The 16,459-nt window shown below is 35.0% G+C and overlaps 1 protein-coding gene across 3 annotated transcripts in view; it reads left to right on the forward strand.

The window, feature by feature from the left end:
- NOX4 (NADPH oxidase 4) overlaps positions 1–15,791 on the forward strand; it is a 165,705-nt gene extending 149,914 nt beyond the window's left edge. For 2 of the 3 annotated variants that reach the window (XM_030333009.1, XM_030333011.1), the window contains 3 exons: positions 1,315–1,383; positions 2,815–2,915; positions 14,861–15,791. In XM_030333009.1, coding sequence (XP_030188869.1) covers positions 1,315–1,383; positions 2,815–2,915; positions 14,861–14,981 — 291 coding nt within the window. In that variant the 3' untranslated portion in view covers positions 14,982–15,791. Of the gene's footprint in view, positions 1–1,314; positions 1,384–2,084; positions 2,916–14,860 lie in introns of those variants that run through there. The other variant, XM_030333010.1, reaches the window with a different exon arrangement.
- The last annotated feature ends 668 nt before the right edge of the window (positions 15,792–16,459 follow it).

The raw sequence follows: 16,459 nt of genomic DNA on the forward strand, positions 1-16,459 counted from the left end.
CACCAGGTGGAGGTGCTCCTCTCCTTCTCTTCCACTTTTGATGCCTTGTCCTTATAGGGTGATGAAAGGAGGCCCTAAGAAGAAGAATACTTTTAAAAATAAAAAAAAAATTATAAAAATTATTTTTAAACTTATATTTGTATAACATTTAAAAATATTTAAAATTTTTGTTTAAATTCCAGTTTAGGTTATTTAAATTCCAATTAGCTAACATGCAGTGTAATATTAATTTCAAGTGCAAAAATATTTTTAAAATAACAGATTTCAGAAGTCAGGGTTCATTCAGAGGAAGGCCAATTATTAGTAGGTTCATTTTTGTCTTCTAGAAAAAGGCAGCATACAGAGACAAGAACAACCCTTTTACCCTCTTTGCTGAGTTTATTTTCCTGTAGGTGATATTTTTCTTATTTTATTTTTCAAGGCATTGAAATGTTTGAGATTTTTTTTTGAGACTATTTTATTTTGGCAGGTATGTTTACAGCCTCATACATTTTTGTACAAGGAAAACTACTGCCGAGTAAGAGGAAGGCAAGAATAAGAACTCTGCCTTTTGTTTTTGTTTTTGTTTGTTTTGTATTTTTTTTTTTGTGATTCCTAGCATGCATATTTTATATCATTATTTGTGGTTTGTTTTTTGTTTTTTTTTTTAAAGAAAATCATGTTCTTTAGGAGTGAACTCTTGGCTCTAATTTAGGGACTCTTAAGGAATAAAATAAGGGATACAGGGAAAGGATTTAGGGGATATCAGTGTAATATTTCACATGCTTGGTTTGTATGTATAAAGATAACATAGGGATTCCTGGGTGGCTCAGTCAGTTGAGCATCCTACCTCTTGATTTCGGTTCAGGTCATGATCCCAGGGTAGTGGATTGAGTCCCATGTGTAGCTCCATGCTGAGTGTGGAGACTGGGATTCTCTCTCTCTCTTCTGTCTCTCTTTCTCTCTCTCTCTCTCTCTCTCCCTCTGTGTCCCTCTCTCACCCACTCACTCTCTTTATCTCTCTCTCTAAAAAAATTAAAAAGTGAAATAAGATAACAGGATTGTTGTCTTGCACTGCTACCATCTACTATTCCCTTATCACTACTACTACTGCTTGCACTAATTGTGCCAATAGGCGCACGTTATTAATGTCAGAATCTGGCATGTATATGACATGCATATATGTACCTATGTATATATACACATTTGCTAGTAAAGGTTGACTGTGATTAGACACCATACATCTTAAATTGTAGAATCACATATGTTAGAATAGGAGAAAGTCTGAGTACACGGAAGGAATTCTCATGTCTATTTACTTTTATGTCCTCTCAGTTTTGGCAAGAGAACAGACCTGACTATGTCAACATCCAGCTGTACCTCAGTCAAACAGATGGGATACAGGTATGTGGTTGGATGTTTTCATAAATTAAACAAGCCTCTTGATAATAGAAGATCTACTCTAAGGGCCATGCTGGAAGAACATTTCTGCAGGTGGTTTGAATAGAAGTTTCCCAGAGGAAGGCCTCTTTTGGAATGTGTCCAGAAAACCCATGGCTTGTCCTTGAAGCTAACCATATTAGGTCTTTCATCTGTCCTCCTCACAGGGAGCGGGAACAGACCTTTGAGTTCATCTCTCTCCTTTTCACTGTTATCTCAAACTCTTTACCTCCAGAAATCAGACCATGAGTGAACAGTCTCATGATTGTGTTCATCGAGGGGAGTTTTTATGTGGAGAGACAAGATAAGATCATATGTAGTTAAGCTTATTTCTCTTCAAGGGAAACTAAACAACATAGTAATAGCCATTACGCATCATGTACTTACTATACTAGGGACCCTGTGCTCAGCATCTCATATTCATTATCTTGTGTAATTGCAACAGATCCAAGAGGTAGATGATATTGCCATCCTCACATTATAGATGAGGAAGCTGAGGTTTACAGATGGCATGGAAGTGCTGCACAGGTGTATAAATCTGGGCATGAATGCTTTTACAAGTTTTATTTTAGTATTTTCCATTATATATTTTCTATAATACTTTGAATACAAACTATGAATGCTTGTCAGTTACTTCAAAACTAACCTAACCCTATTTTTTCTAGTCAGATTTCTACCCCACTTGGTATGTAAAAAAATATTTCATTTTCCTATTCTCATGAAGCAAGTCAGTATCGCTATTCCTCATGGTATGGCTGTAATTAAGGTATGGAGCATAAATTGCATTGGTTCTCCATTTGTCTGCCTGGAACTCAGACACTCTCCCCCTGTCTTCTCACTTCCCTCTGACCCTTCATTGCCAATCCAGATCTAATATTCTGTTAATTGCAAACACCAACCCGTTAGAAGTTATTTTGTTGATCGACTCAAGATGTGGAGCTCTTCTGTCTTAGGCTGTCTTGTCTAGGATCATTTCCCCAAATTTATGATGACAATTTGTAGTATTTTACTCCTACAATGAGCCAAATATGACAACTGTATTTGCAGTGCAAAAACACTTCAATAAAGTCTATGTGCTACACCCTTTTTGAGAGTAGGCAATTAAAATGCCTTCTTTAACATTGTGGTTGTTAAAAATGAAGCAACTAACTGAAGTCTAGGAAAATCAGCCATTTGTAATAATGGAATTCAAGAAGATAATGGATTTTAAAGGAAAAGAGGAAGGAAATGATGTTTCTAAATGACTATACTTAATAGCTTGCCATTTGATACTTATATTCTTTAAATCACAGCAATTTGGTAGGAAGCCACAGCACCAGTAGAAAATGATGTTAGAGAAATAAGTTATTCGTCCAACTCTGTGTCATATAAAATATAGTGCTTTCTTTTTGGCAGAAGATAATTGGAGAAAAATACCAAGCGCTGAATTCAAGACTTTTTATTGGACGTCCTCGGTGGAAACTTCTGTTTGATGAAATAGCAAAATGTAACAGAGGGTAAGTACTAATTCTCAGGAAATTTACCATGTGGCTAATGATCAAATTAAAGTATTCTCAAGTCATAACATGTAGTTTTTAAAGATGAATTAGGTAATGGGTTTACAAATGGCAAAGTCACTTAAACACTCAATTATCACTCTCAAAGAAGGAAGCAAGTCAGGGACCACCTCACACATATCTGTAACATCAAATAATTAAAATTTGGCTTAGAAATAGTCTATAAAGAATTTATGAGGAAACTATCCTACGTACTTTCAAATTTGCATAGACCCATATTAAAATGGGTATTCATTCCAACATCATGTATCAGGTGATCACTGGAAAAATTTTTCAAAATCATGTTGGCAAACAAGGGAACTCTACCAGCATTTCTAACAATGAATGCACTTAAGAATCAGGCATTTGCATTTTTTTTTATCAGAATGAATAAACTTTTAAAATCCTTAGTGGTAATATGGAGTCTCTAATACAGGAGTATTTCCAAACATAATTTTTTTTCTTGGAAGCTATAATTCTATGAAGAATCTTAGTATGATGAAATACGTGTCTATGGTGTAAAGAGATTACCGTTTAAGGAAAGCATTCACTGTAAGGCACAGACTAGCCACAACTCCCCTTTTTTTGTAAACTTATTGTTCAAGGCAGTGGTCTATAAGAATTCTAAGAGTATTTTGAAAACAATATACCCACTCACACATTTTAAATTTGGTATTGAAATAGTTTCATCATAAGTTTAAATAGTTGCAAAGGCTCTAATTTCTAACATATTGCACATGCTGACATTTTAAAATTAATGTAACTCTTTTAAACCTGTCTACTGGAATTAAAATATCAGTTTTTTGATACCAACCTCATATATTTGTAAAGATATACAAAAAGCTTTCATTAGCAATTGGAAATTTTACATTATTTTTTCTTTAAAAAATTTTTTTATTAATATTTATTTTTGAGAGAGAGAGAGAAACAGAGCATGAGCGGGGGAGGGGCAGAAAGAGAGAGAGAGGGAGACACAGAATCTAATGCAGGGTCCAGGCTCTGAGCTGTCAGCACAGAGTCCGACATGGTGCTCTAACTCACGAACCATGAGCTTATGACCTGAGCCAAAGTCAGACGCTTAACCAACTGAGCCACCCAGGCGCCCATACATTATTTTTTCTACTTGAACTTGTATTTCCATTGTATTTAACCTATAGAATTTATCAAAATTCAATATGTTTTTACATTTGAACTAGTTGTATTTTTGTTGCTTAAGTAAACATACTTCTGTAATAAGAATGTACATAAATTGAAGTTTTAATTTTTAAAATATCCTTTGTTGCTCTCCTAGATTGATTTACTATTACAATTACTAGTATATAGTTAATCAATTCACAATTAAAAAAATACATTTTTATAAATATAAAAAGGATATTTGTGAATAAATGAGACAGCTTATCAGATGAAGAGTTTTAAAAATGCTTCAGTTCATGAACTCCTAGATAAATACAATTTATTGAAAGAATCACTGACGTATCATGGCTCCTGGCTCCATCTTCAGAGATTTTGTTTTAGGAATTGTAATGGCTCCTGGAGCCCCGGGAACAAAATTTAAAAAAAAGTATATGGTTGACTCCTGACAAGCATCCTTTTGTTAATTTTCTTGGTATAGTGATGAAAACTTTGGGATTTTGTTATTGTTGCTATTGTTTTTCCTCAATTCGGAAGCCAAATTCTATTACAGGAAAGGATCATTTATAAGAAATTAGATTGGGATTCTTGATTTCTTTGGTTCCTTCTTAAGAATTCTCATTAGTTAAACTGTTCATGATTTAGATTGATTTTGTATGTTTATTTGCTTGGTTGTTCATTTCCTTCAAACAGCAAAGCTGGTTTAAGAAGAACAAGTGTATACCATCTACTGTTGACATTTTGTACAACACTTTCACTTTCTGTATTTGCTCTGGCCAAGCACCTAAAAACGCATTATTTTTAAAGAATTTTTACATGGCATATTTAGGAAAAGAATGGATGAACATCTTAAGGTTCATTAACTAGAAAAAAGGTGCTACTTAAAGAGAAGTCCTCATTTGAGATATAAAATTTTGGTTAACCTCATGTACATGAATTACTGAAAGAATATATAAAGTCACATACATACATACTTATACATGTACATTTATATGTATGCATATATATTTAAAATCTATATACTGAAAATATGAACCTTAAATTTTAATGCAAATTGAATGAATCTATTACATAGAATTCTTTAATGTAGTCTTTTTCAGATACACTCATATATGGTTCATGGATGATTTCCATGTAATTCTACCTCACAGTATTCTACAGTATGGATATATAGGTTACCTCCAGTTCTCTACCATTACTAACAGTGCTATAGTAATTATCTTTGCACATACTTTCTCAGGCTCTTTGGGAGTTGCAGTTCAAGGTTAGAATCCTTGAAATGGAATTGCTGGCTCAAAGAGTATACACATTTAAATACTGTCCTATCAAAACCAAAAGGCTGAATCAGTTTATGCTCAATTTACTTTGCACACATGTATGAGGTGGTTCCTTCCTTGTGTGGCTTTTTTAAATTCAGGAAATGAATTATGTAATGGTATTACATGATCAAGGAAAGTGAAGGAGCTTTTGAAGTCACCCTATTTTCATCATTATTTGACAAAAGAAGGAACTAGGACCCAAAAGGTAATGATTTATCTCAAGCTATGGTTAATGAGTCAGAATTTATACATGAACCCTATCTTCTGACTGTAAAGTTCAATGTGCTTTATTTACAGCAAAACATTGTCCCAAATAGAAAGAATAGCAATTTTATTTTACCATGTCCCTCTTAGGGACAGTGAGATGTTGCAAGTGAGATGTGTTCATTATGTGTATTACAGCAGAATATTAACTATAATACACCAAAAGTCAACAACTAATTTTTCAAAAGTATAAAAAGATTCTAGATATTACTTCATAAGCCATTCAGTATTAAAAGCATGTCAGGAAATTTTTTGTTATGCCTAACCAAAGTCCAGTTTCCTCTTACTTGTAATAAAAATGCGTATCATATCATAAATTAGTCAAATTTATGCATTATACAAAAGGAGAAATAAAGGATTAACTTTATGTGGCCTTTGGAGTAGAGAACTAATACTCTGGGATTGAGTAAAATGTTTGAGACCGTATCTGTATATCTTTCTCCTGGTGTTTTAAAAAATACAAATCTCTGTATCCATTCTAGCAATTTTGGGTAGAGTCTTTCAGGTTTTCTACATAGAGTACCATGTCGTCTGCGAATGGGAAACTTTGCCTTCTTCTTTGTTCATTTGTATGCTTTTATTTATATTTGTTGTCTGATTGCTGAGGCTAGGATTTCTAGTCCCAGTAGTATACTGAATAGCAATGGTGAGAGTGGACATCCCTGTCTTGTTCCTGACCTTAGAGGAAAAGCTCTCAGTTTTTCCCCACTGAGGATGATACTAGCTGTGGGTCTTTTGTATATTTATGATGATGAGGTGTGTTCCCTTTATCCCTACTTTGTTGAGGGTTTTAATTAAGAATGGATGCTGTATTTTTTAAATATACCTGGGTCTGATCTCTCACATTCGATCTTATGTCCCTGGGTCAAGTCACTCAAACCTTCTGAATCTATATTCACAAGGAATGAATAAACTGTCATTATTATGAGATCCCACACTTGCAAATCTGCACGGAAAAACAACGATTGGTATAATATGCACAAATATACAATATGCACAAATATGTTGAACATTATGGAACTGGTTCCCAACATCTGGCCCCAAACAACATTCTCTGCTTAACATCTATTTCTACCCATCTCAGCAAAGTTTTTGTAGACAAATCTCCAGATGGTTGTTGGACTGCAGAAACCAAATACAAATTTAGTGCAAATGGATTGCAGAGATTAAGTGTAGATCTTGAAAAAGTTACAGGATCTCATTGTTAGTGAAACTCACACTGGGGAACTCCTCAAATTACACAAAGATCTACTAGAGTTAACCTAGTTAACAACTGAAATACAAAAATGTAAAAAATATGATATATGGGTGCCTTAAAAATGATGATTTTAGGGGCACTGGGATGGCTTAGTGGGTTAAGCATCCAACTCTTGAGTTCAGCTCAGATCATGATCTCACAGTTGTGAGATAGAGCCCTGCATGGGGTTCTGCACTAGGCATGGAGCCTGCTTGGGATTCTCTCTCTCTCTCTCTCTCTCTCTCTCTCTCTCTCACTCTCTGCCTCTCTCTCTCCTTCTCTCCCCCTCCCTCCCAACCCCCGCCCCCGCTCATGCTCTCTCCCTCTCAAGAAAAAATAATTTAAGAGAAGCCATCAGGAAATCTGTAAAAATTGAAAAATGAACTTTATAATTGCCCTGTGAAGAAAGTAATGTTATCTTACTGTAATGCAGCATGACAGAGAATGTACACAAACAAACAATGACTCACTGCCTACTCATTTTCATGAAAGCCACACTAGGTTTTTTGTTTGTTTTTGTTTTTTGGTGGTGTAAATTGAATTGTTCAATTTTATTCAATCTAAGTAACCTAGTGTGTTACTAGGTTTCAGATCTAGTGTGTCTATATCTGGTTTTAATAATAATCTAAATTGTATTATGTATAAGGCAATTTATTTTCATGTTTCTTTTTAATTTTCTTCTCACTTGGGGTTTACTTAGGTTTTCTTTTGCTAGTTTCTTAAAGTAGAACCTTATATCATTGATTTCAGACCCTTTTTATTTTCTAATAAAAGTGTTCAATACTATAAATTTCCTTCCCTCTCCACACTTCAGCTACATCACACAAATGTGGATATGTTTTGTTTGTGTTTTTATACACTTCAAAATATTTTTAAGTTTTCTATGTGATTTCTTCTTTGACCCATTCGTTATTTTAGAAGTATGTTGTTTAATTTCCAAACATGTGGGGATTTTACATATATCTTTTTGGTTTTGATTCCTAGTTCAATTGGGTTCTGTTGAGAAAATATACTCTTTGTGATTTCTATCCTTTAAAATGTATTGAGACGTGTTTTATTGCCCAAAATATGGTCGGTGTTGATGAACATTCCGCATGCACTTGAAAAGAATTTATATTCCATTGTCTGGGGATAGAGCACACTGTAAATATTAGTTACAATTGGTTGTTAATGGTATTTAGGTCTTCAGTACGCTTACTGATTTTCTGTTTTTTCTATCAATTACAGAGAGGAGTGTTGAAATCATCAACTGTAACTCTAGCTTTATTTGTCTTTATAGTCCTATTAGTTTTTGTTTCATGTATATCAGAATTTTTTAGTTGGAGGTTTTAATTGTAGTGTTTAAACTATTTCATTACATATTATTATTATTATTATTATTCTATGTATAATATTATATGTATTCATTACAAAATATATTACACTTTATTATTTCATGGAATAAAAAATATTGTTTGATTTTTTCCAGCTTTCTTGAGATATCATTAACATATAATATTATATAAATTGAATATGTACCATATAATATTTGATATATATAATGATTTGATATATGTGTATATATTGCAAAATGACTACCATAAGAAGGTTAGTTAGTCAACACAGCCAGCCATGACCTCATGTAATTACAATTTGTGTGTGTGTGTAAAGAAAACTTTAACAATCTACTCTCTTAGCACCTTTCAAATATACAACACCGTATTGTTAACTATAGTCACCATGCTGTACATTACATTCCCAGAACTTATTCTTACAATTGGAAGTTTATAATTCTCTGTCAGCCTTCACCCATTCCCTACCTCTTTTGCCTGGCCCTGACAACCACCAATATGCTCTCTGTTTCTACACAGTATTTGTCTTTCTTTGTCTGATTTATATCACTTAGTACAATATCCTCCAGTTGCAATCATGTTGTTGCAAATGGCAGGATTTCGTTCTTTTTTATGGGTGAATAATATTGTTCTGTGTGTATGCGTGTATGTATGTGTGATATTAATAGTTAATATATAAATTATATGTATATCACATGATTTCTTTATTCATTTATCCATTGATGAACACTGAGGTTGTTTCCATGTCTTGACTATTCTAATAAAGCTGCAATGAACATGGAGGGGCAGGTATCTTTCTGAGATAATAATTTTATTTCCTTCAGATGTATACATAGAAGAGGAATTGCTGGATCATATAGTACTTCTATTTACAATTTTTTTTTTTTTACATTTTGTTTTTATTTTTGAGAGACAGAGAGAGACAGAGCACAAGCAGGGGAAGGGCAGAGAGAGAGGGAGACACAGAACCCGAAGCAGGCCCCAGGCTCTGAGCTGTCAGCACAGAGCCCAATGCAGGGCTCGAACTCATGAACCGGGAGATCATGACCTGAGCTGAAGTTGGACACTTAACCAACTGAGCCACCCAGGCGCCCTAGTCTATTTAAAACTTTTTGAGAAACCTCCATACTGTTATCCATAGTGGCTGTACCAATTTACATTCCCAACAGTAGTGTACAAGAGTTTCCCTTTCTCCATATCCTTGCCAACATTTGTCTCTTTATCTTTTTTGATGATAGCCTTTCTAACAAGTGTGAGGTGATATCCTAGTGTGGTTTTGATTTGCATTTCCTTGATGATTAGTGATGCTGAGCACTGTCATGTGCCATTTGGCTGTTTGAACATCTTTTTCAGAAAACGTCTATTCAGGTTCTTTGCCTATTTTTACTTCAATTATTATTTCTTTTTTTGCTATTGTGTTGTATGTATTTCTTATATATTTTGGATATTAACCCCTTATTCGATATGTATTTTTACAAATATTTTCTCCCATCCCATATGCTATCTTTTCATTTTGTTGAGCATTTCTTGTGTTGTGTAGAAGCTTTTTAATTCGATGTAATACCACATATTTATTTTTGCATTTATTGCTTGTACTGCTGGTGTCCTATCCATGAAATCAATGCCAAGACTATTATCAAGGAGATTTTTCCATTTTCTTCTAGGAATTTGATGATTTCAGACCTTACCTCTAAGTCTTTAATTCTCTGACTTAATTTTGTGAGTGGTGTAAGATAGGGGTCTGGTTTCATTCCTTTGCATGTAAATATCTAGCAGTTTACTGTTGTTTTCTATTTATCACATTTGTTCTTTTTCTTTCTTCATCTACTTTCTTTTGGATTGAGTACATTTATGATTCCATTTGTTACTCCTATATTGGCATATTAGCCATACTTCTCTGTTTGCTTTTAGTGTTTTATTTGAGGTATTGGTTCCCAAACTTCATTCCTTGGACCAACATCCCCTGGAACTTGTTAGATTCTTGAACCCTATCCAAAGTCTCCTGTATCAGAAGCTCTAGGGGTGGTCCATGGACCAGGTGGTTTGTGGTCTGGGAAGTCCCTCAGGTACTTTTGATGAGGCTGAAATCAGAGAAACATTCTAGGTTTAGAGTGTATATCATTAGCTTCACAGTGCACCCTGAATAATATTATACTGCTTTATGTACTACCATTCCCCCTGCATCTTTTTGGCTGTGGTTTCTCTCTTTCTTTCTTTCTTTCTTTCTTTCTTTCTTTCTTTCTTTCTTTCTTTCTTTTTCTTTCTTTCTTTTCTTTCTTTGGAGAAAGAGAGAGAGCATGAGCAGGAAGGGGTGAGGAGAGAGGCAGAGGGAGAGAAAGAATCTTTTTTTTTATTTTAATTAATTTTTAAAAAATACTTATTTATTTTTGAGAGAGAAAGCATGAGTTAGGGGAGGGGCAGAGAGAGAAGGGGACAGAGGATCTGAAGTGGGCTCTGCGCTGACAGCCCAACGCAGGGCTCAAACTCATAAACCGTGAGATCATGACCTGAGCCAAAGTTGGACGCTTAACAACTGAGTCACCCAGGTGCCCTGAGAGAGAAAGAATTTTAAGCAGGCTCCACTCTCAGTGCAGAGTCTAATGCACTGAGATCTAATGACCCTGAGATCATGACCTGAGCCAAAATCAAGAGTCAGATGCTCAACCAACTGAGCTACCCAGGCGCCCCACTTTGGTTATTGTTCTTATTCATCTTTCTTCATATACTGTAAACTCCATAATGCATAGTTATTACTTTTGTTTTAACTATCAATTATATTTTAAAGAGATTAAAAATTAAGTAAAATACACATTGTGTTTATTCACCAATTTACCATCTTGGTGCTCTTCATTCCTCTAGGTAGATTCAAATTTCCCTCTGATATCACTCTCCGTCCTGAAGAATTTCCTTTAATATACTTTATAGTGCTGGTTTGCTGGTGCTGATTTCTCTCACCTTTTGTTTAAGAAGTTCGTATTCCTTCCTCAGTTTTGAAAATTATTTTTGTTTAGAATTTGATATAGTACAGTTGACATTTTCGCTTGTCTTTCAACACTTTGAAGAGGTCACTTCATTGCCTTCTGACATGCATAGTTTTTGACAAGAACTCCATCTTTCATCTGCTGTTTATTATTTGTAAAGTGTCCTTTTACCCCTCTGGCTGTTTTTGTTTTTCTCTTTGAAAACTGTCATTTTTGGTTTTACTTTAAATTGACTTACCGTGGTTTTCTTTGCGTATGTTCTCTTTGGGGTTCATTAGATCCTTGGATCTATGTATTTGTTTTCTTCAAATTTGGAAAAAGGGCAACTATTTCTTAAGTGTTTTTTCTCTTTCCCTCTGCCTTTTCTCATGTTGGGGCTACAATTCCATCCATGTTAGACTAGTTGATATTGTACCACAGGTCACTGAGCCTCTATTCATTTTTTTTCCCCAATTTTTGTTCTTGGTGTGGTCCATTGGGATAGATTGTAGTGCTAGGTCTTTAAGTTTAATTATCTTTTCTTCTGCAGTGCCTATTTTTCTGTTAACCCATCAGTATATTTATCATTTTAAATATTGCATTTAATCACTAGAATTTCCATTTAGGCCTTTAAAAAATCTTCTGTTTCTCTTCCCATCATGTTGATGTTTACCTTTGAATATAATGAAGGGTGTTTCTCATCACTGTTTCAATGATGTCTGATAGATAATTCCATCAAATTTGTTGTTCTGGACCTGTTTCTATTAACTGATCTTTCTCCTGTATTAGTTTGATAGGGCTTGCTTCCATAACAAAATCCCTCAGACTTGAGTGGATTAAACAACAGAAATTTATTTTCTCAAATTTCTCGAGGCAGGACATCTAAGATCAAGATGGTGGCAGGGTTGATTTCCTCTGAGACCTCCCTCCTCTGCTTACAGGTGACTACCCTCTTATTGTCTCTTCACATGGTCTTTTGCTTTGTGCATGTGTCTCCTCTCATGTCTCTTCATGTGTCCACATTTTCTCTTCTTATAAACATTCTTGAAGACTGGAGTAGGATACACTCTGACAGCTTTATTTTAACTTAATAACATCTTTAAATGTTTTATCTCCAAATACAGCTATATTATGAGGTATTGGGGGTTTGGTTTTTCAACATACGAATTTTGAGGGGACATAATTCAGCCCATAACACTCCTAGTTAAGGTTCATAATTTCTTGCTCTGTAAAGCTCTTACTAATTTTCTATTGGATACTGTACATTTTGAAGTTTAGATGTTAAATGCCATAGGGTGCCTGGGTACCTCAGTCGGTTAAGCATCCAGCTCTTGATTTCGGCTGAGGTCATGATCTCACAGTCGTGAGATCAAGCCCTGCGTCAGGCTCTGGGCTGACAGCACAGAACCTGCTTGGGATTCTCTCTCTCCCTCTCTCTGTGCTGCTCCCCCCGCCACTGTCTCTCAAAATAAATAAATAAACATTAGATGTTAAATGCCAAATTTTGATCTTTCTTTTCAATATTGTTGGACTTGTTTCAGGCATGCAGTCTTGTGACTTGGATTCAGTCTGATCTTCCTAAGTCTTGCTTTTAAGCTTTGTTAGTATAGATCCAGGGCACCTTCCATCTATGGCAAAGTTTTCCAACATCCACCCTGCCTCTTGCCTCAAGCAAGGTGATAACTTTCTAGAATACTATCCATTGCCCACATATGAAATACAGATCTTTTCATTCTGGTTTGTGGGAATATGAATTATTCACAACCTTGTGTAAACTCGGAATGGTTTTGCCTTACTGCTTTCTGCTACTTCCTTACCCAGATTCATGTAGTTTCCTCTCACACCTGAGCAAATCAGTGTTCAGCCAAAGACTTGAAGGTTCACCTCTACAGATCCCCAAAGCTTCCTTCTGTGGATCACTCTTTCTTTCTTTCTTTCTTTCTTTCTTTCTTTCTTTCTTTCTTTCTTTCTTTCTTTCTATGTTTTTTTTTTTTTAATTTTTTTTTCAACGTTTTTTATTTATTTATTTTTTTTTTTGGGACAGAGAGAAACAGCATGAACGGGCGAGGGGCAGAGAGAGAGGGAGACACAGCATCAGAAACAGGCTCCAGGCTCCAAGCCATCAGCCCAGAGCCTGACGCGGGGCTCGAACTCACAGACCGCGAGATCGTGACCTGGCTGAAGTCGGACGCTTAACCGACTGCGCCACCCAGGCGCCCCTTTAATGTTTATTTTTGAGAAAGAGTGCATGCAAACTGGAGAGGGACAGAGAGAGAGGGAAACAGAGGATATGATGCAGGCTCTGTGCTGTCAGCACAGAGCCCAACATGGAGCTCGAACCCACAAACCATGAGATCATGAGCCAAAGTTGGGCACTCAACTGACTGAGTCACCCAGGTGCCCCAGTCTCTCTTCCTTTCCACATTCTTCACAGATTCTAGCTGTTTTGTCCTCCATGAATTCCATTCTTTGTCTCTTCAGCTCAGAGCCCCAATCTCAGCATGAATTTCCCTGTTTTGCAGCCTGTAGATTGCCTTCAGGCAATAAGCAGAGACAATTGCTGGACTCATCTTGGTTTCTTGTTTTTTGTTTTTTTTTTTTTCTTTTTCTAGTGAATCGCTGTTCTGTTCTACCTACTGTCAAGTATCTGAAAATATGTTACTTCATATATTGGGGTTTTTCCCCTAGTTTTTCAATGCATGAGGATAAATCTAGTCTCCACTACTCCATCATGGCTGCAAGTGCAAGTTCTATTTTTGTAGTTCTTTGTTTCATTTTTCAAGATGAAATGTTTTAGTAAAACCATTGTTTAAGTATTTATTATAAAATCTTGATACCCGTTTAAGTGGATTTACCAGGTTTGTTTTTCCAGCACCAATTATTCTCAGCCAAGCTAATGAGGACACACTATATTTGCCTAAGATATGATATGAATTGTTAGTAATTTTGATATCCCAGGAAGAATTCAATGCAAATAATAAATTTTGGAAGAAGATCAATGTGAAATACTAGTTATTTCCTGGGATTTATTTAGTCTATTTGTTAGGGATATGTATAATTTATCTACTAAAATTTTATGTTAGCAAATAATAAAATCTGTTTGGCATTTATTACAGTTCTTAGAGTGTATAAATAAAAAATGAATTGTATACAGATTAATATGCTTTTGTTTCAACTTGGATATAAATTAGTTACTTAAAATTATCCTTTCAAATTGGTAGTAGCTTTTCTTTGTCTTAATCATCACTGCCAGTGCAAATTCATGGGCTCTTTAGAGAAATGCATATAAAGCATCTAGTAAGAGAAGACTGACATGATCCAGTGTGGACGGACATCTATCACTTGCTGTTCTTGATTTTGTTTCTGCATGTAACGGAAAGGCTAAGGCAGACTTCTCACTTTCTGTCTGATAATAAGCAAATATGTGCTCGTAGTTGCATTCTTTGAGCTATCCTGATTTCTAGTGGGAATAGCATGAAGTAAATAATGTATCTTCATGGTGATCACTTACATTTGGAAATAATTGAGAAATTAATTAACTCAGTATGCAAAGCAGCAATAAATGGATTTTGTTAATACCTTAAACATGTTTGTAACACATACTTCTTGTTATGTTCTGCCTAATTTTTCACCTGATTTTCCATTTTCTCCTCTGTCTTACCAGGAAAACAGTTGGTGTTTTCTGCTGTGGACCCAGTTCAATTTCTAAGACCCTTCATAAACTGAGTAACCGAAACAATTCATATGGGACAAGATTTGAATACAATAAAGAATCTTTCAGCTGAAAACCTTTGAGATGAACCAGGACTCTGAACAAGGAATGAGTGCAATTTCTAAGACTGAAACTCAGCTGAATCAACCAGCTGTGTCATACCAAAGAGTAGCAAGGTTTTCTTATTTATGATTATTTAAAATGGAAATACAGAGAATGTGGCAAGATGACAGGTCACATTACATGTTTAATCTGGAAACCAAAGAGGCCCTGAAGAATAGTTGATGTGATGATTCACTTTTCAATGCTCAGATTAAAAGAAAACTATTAGATGCACACTGTTGATTTTTATGGCAGATTCAAGAACTCCCTAGTGAGGAGCTGTGCTTGCTCACTGTGACGCTGATAGCCTTGGTCCTCTTTAAATTGTTTTTGGTTGAACAAATGCAACATTGAACAAAATTAAAAATTCATTGAAACTCAGATTACATTTTCTACGTGAGTTTAAACAAGAGTAGCTTTGATTTTGAAAAGCTTCAGGCAAATATATTAGATGTTTGAAGATATAGCACAGGACTCTATTAATACGGGTACTTTGTATCTAATCTTCCTCACTACTGATGCTAATACCTCTGTTTGATGTCTGTAGACTTTATGCTAAATGAACTTTTATAAATGTTGATATAGTATCTATTTTTACATTTTTCTTTCTTCTTTTTTCCTGTCTATAAGGAAATCTTCCCTCCTTTGCATGCATTAGAGACAGTGATTTAATAGGCCCTTTCCATCCACAATTTACTTAATCTATTACTGTTGCATAGTAATGAGGAAAATATCATTACTCTAAATTATAAAGAAATATATAGACTTTCCTTTTTCAGCATTTTGGCCTCTATTATTTTTATTTACTCCGTCTCCCCCCCCCCCCCCCAGAATAGATTGTCTTATTTTTAGCCTGTTAAGGTACTTTAATTTGCACTTTGAGACCAAAGAGCATTGTGTCTCTCAGTGGTCACCAAGATAGAAGACATCTCTCTTTTGCCACACATTGGTTTATACTGGAGACAATGAAAGTACAGTGCCATTCCTGAACAAAAGAACATGTACTTTACTTTCTACACAAGAAGAAATACTTCATTAGTATTTAGGTTCAGAATCAAGAATATTATTTGTTGCACCATCTGGTATTCTGAGTCTTGATAGAATCTAATTATTGAATTTCAAGTCACTGTTGGGACTACACTGCATGATCCTATCAATTTAGGCTTGCTGGCCATTTCATTCTTGGCTCAGAGGAAAAGTCGTCTTCCCTACTTTAAGAATTAAGGCATTTTTGCAGTTTAGTGATTTTGTTGTGTAGACATCTATCAATTGCTATTGAATATAGCTGAAATAAGCAGAATGACTTGTCTGTCAAAATATTGCATGGTATAATAGAACATGATAAATGCTACTGTTACTTTTTGCTCTGATTCACTGATAGCAATCAAGCATGTTAAAACATCTAGCATTGAATGCCCATAAACATATTACTTGTAGATATTTCTTCCT

This window comes from Lynx canadensis, chromosome D1, assembly GCF_007474595.2.
Source record: "Lynx canadensis isolate LIC74 chromosome D1, mLynCan4.pri.v2, whole genome shotgun sequence".
Lineage (NCBI taxonomy): Eukaryota > Metazoa > Chordata > Mammalia > Carnivora > Felidae > Lynx > Lynx canadensis.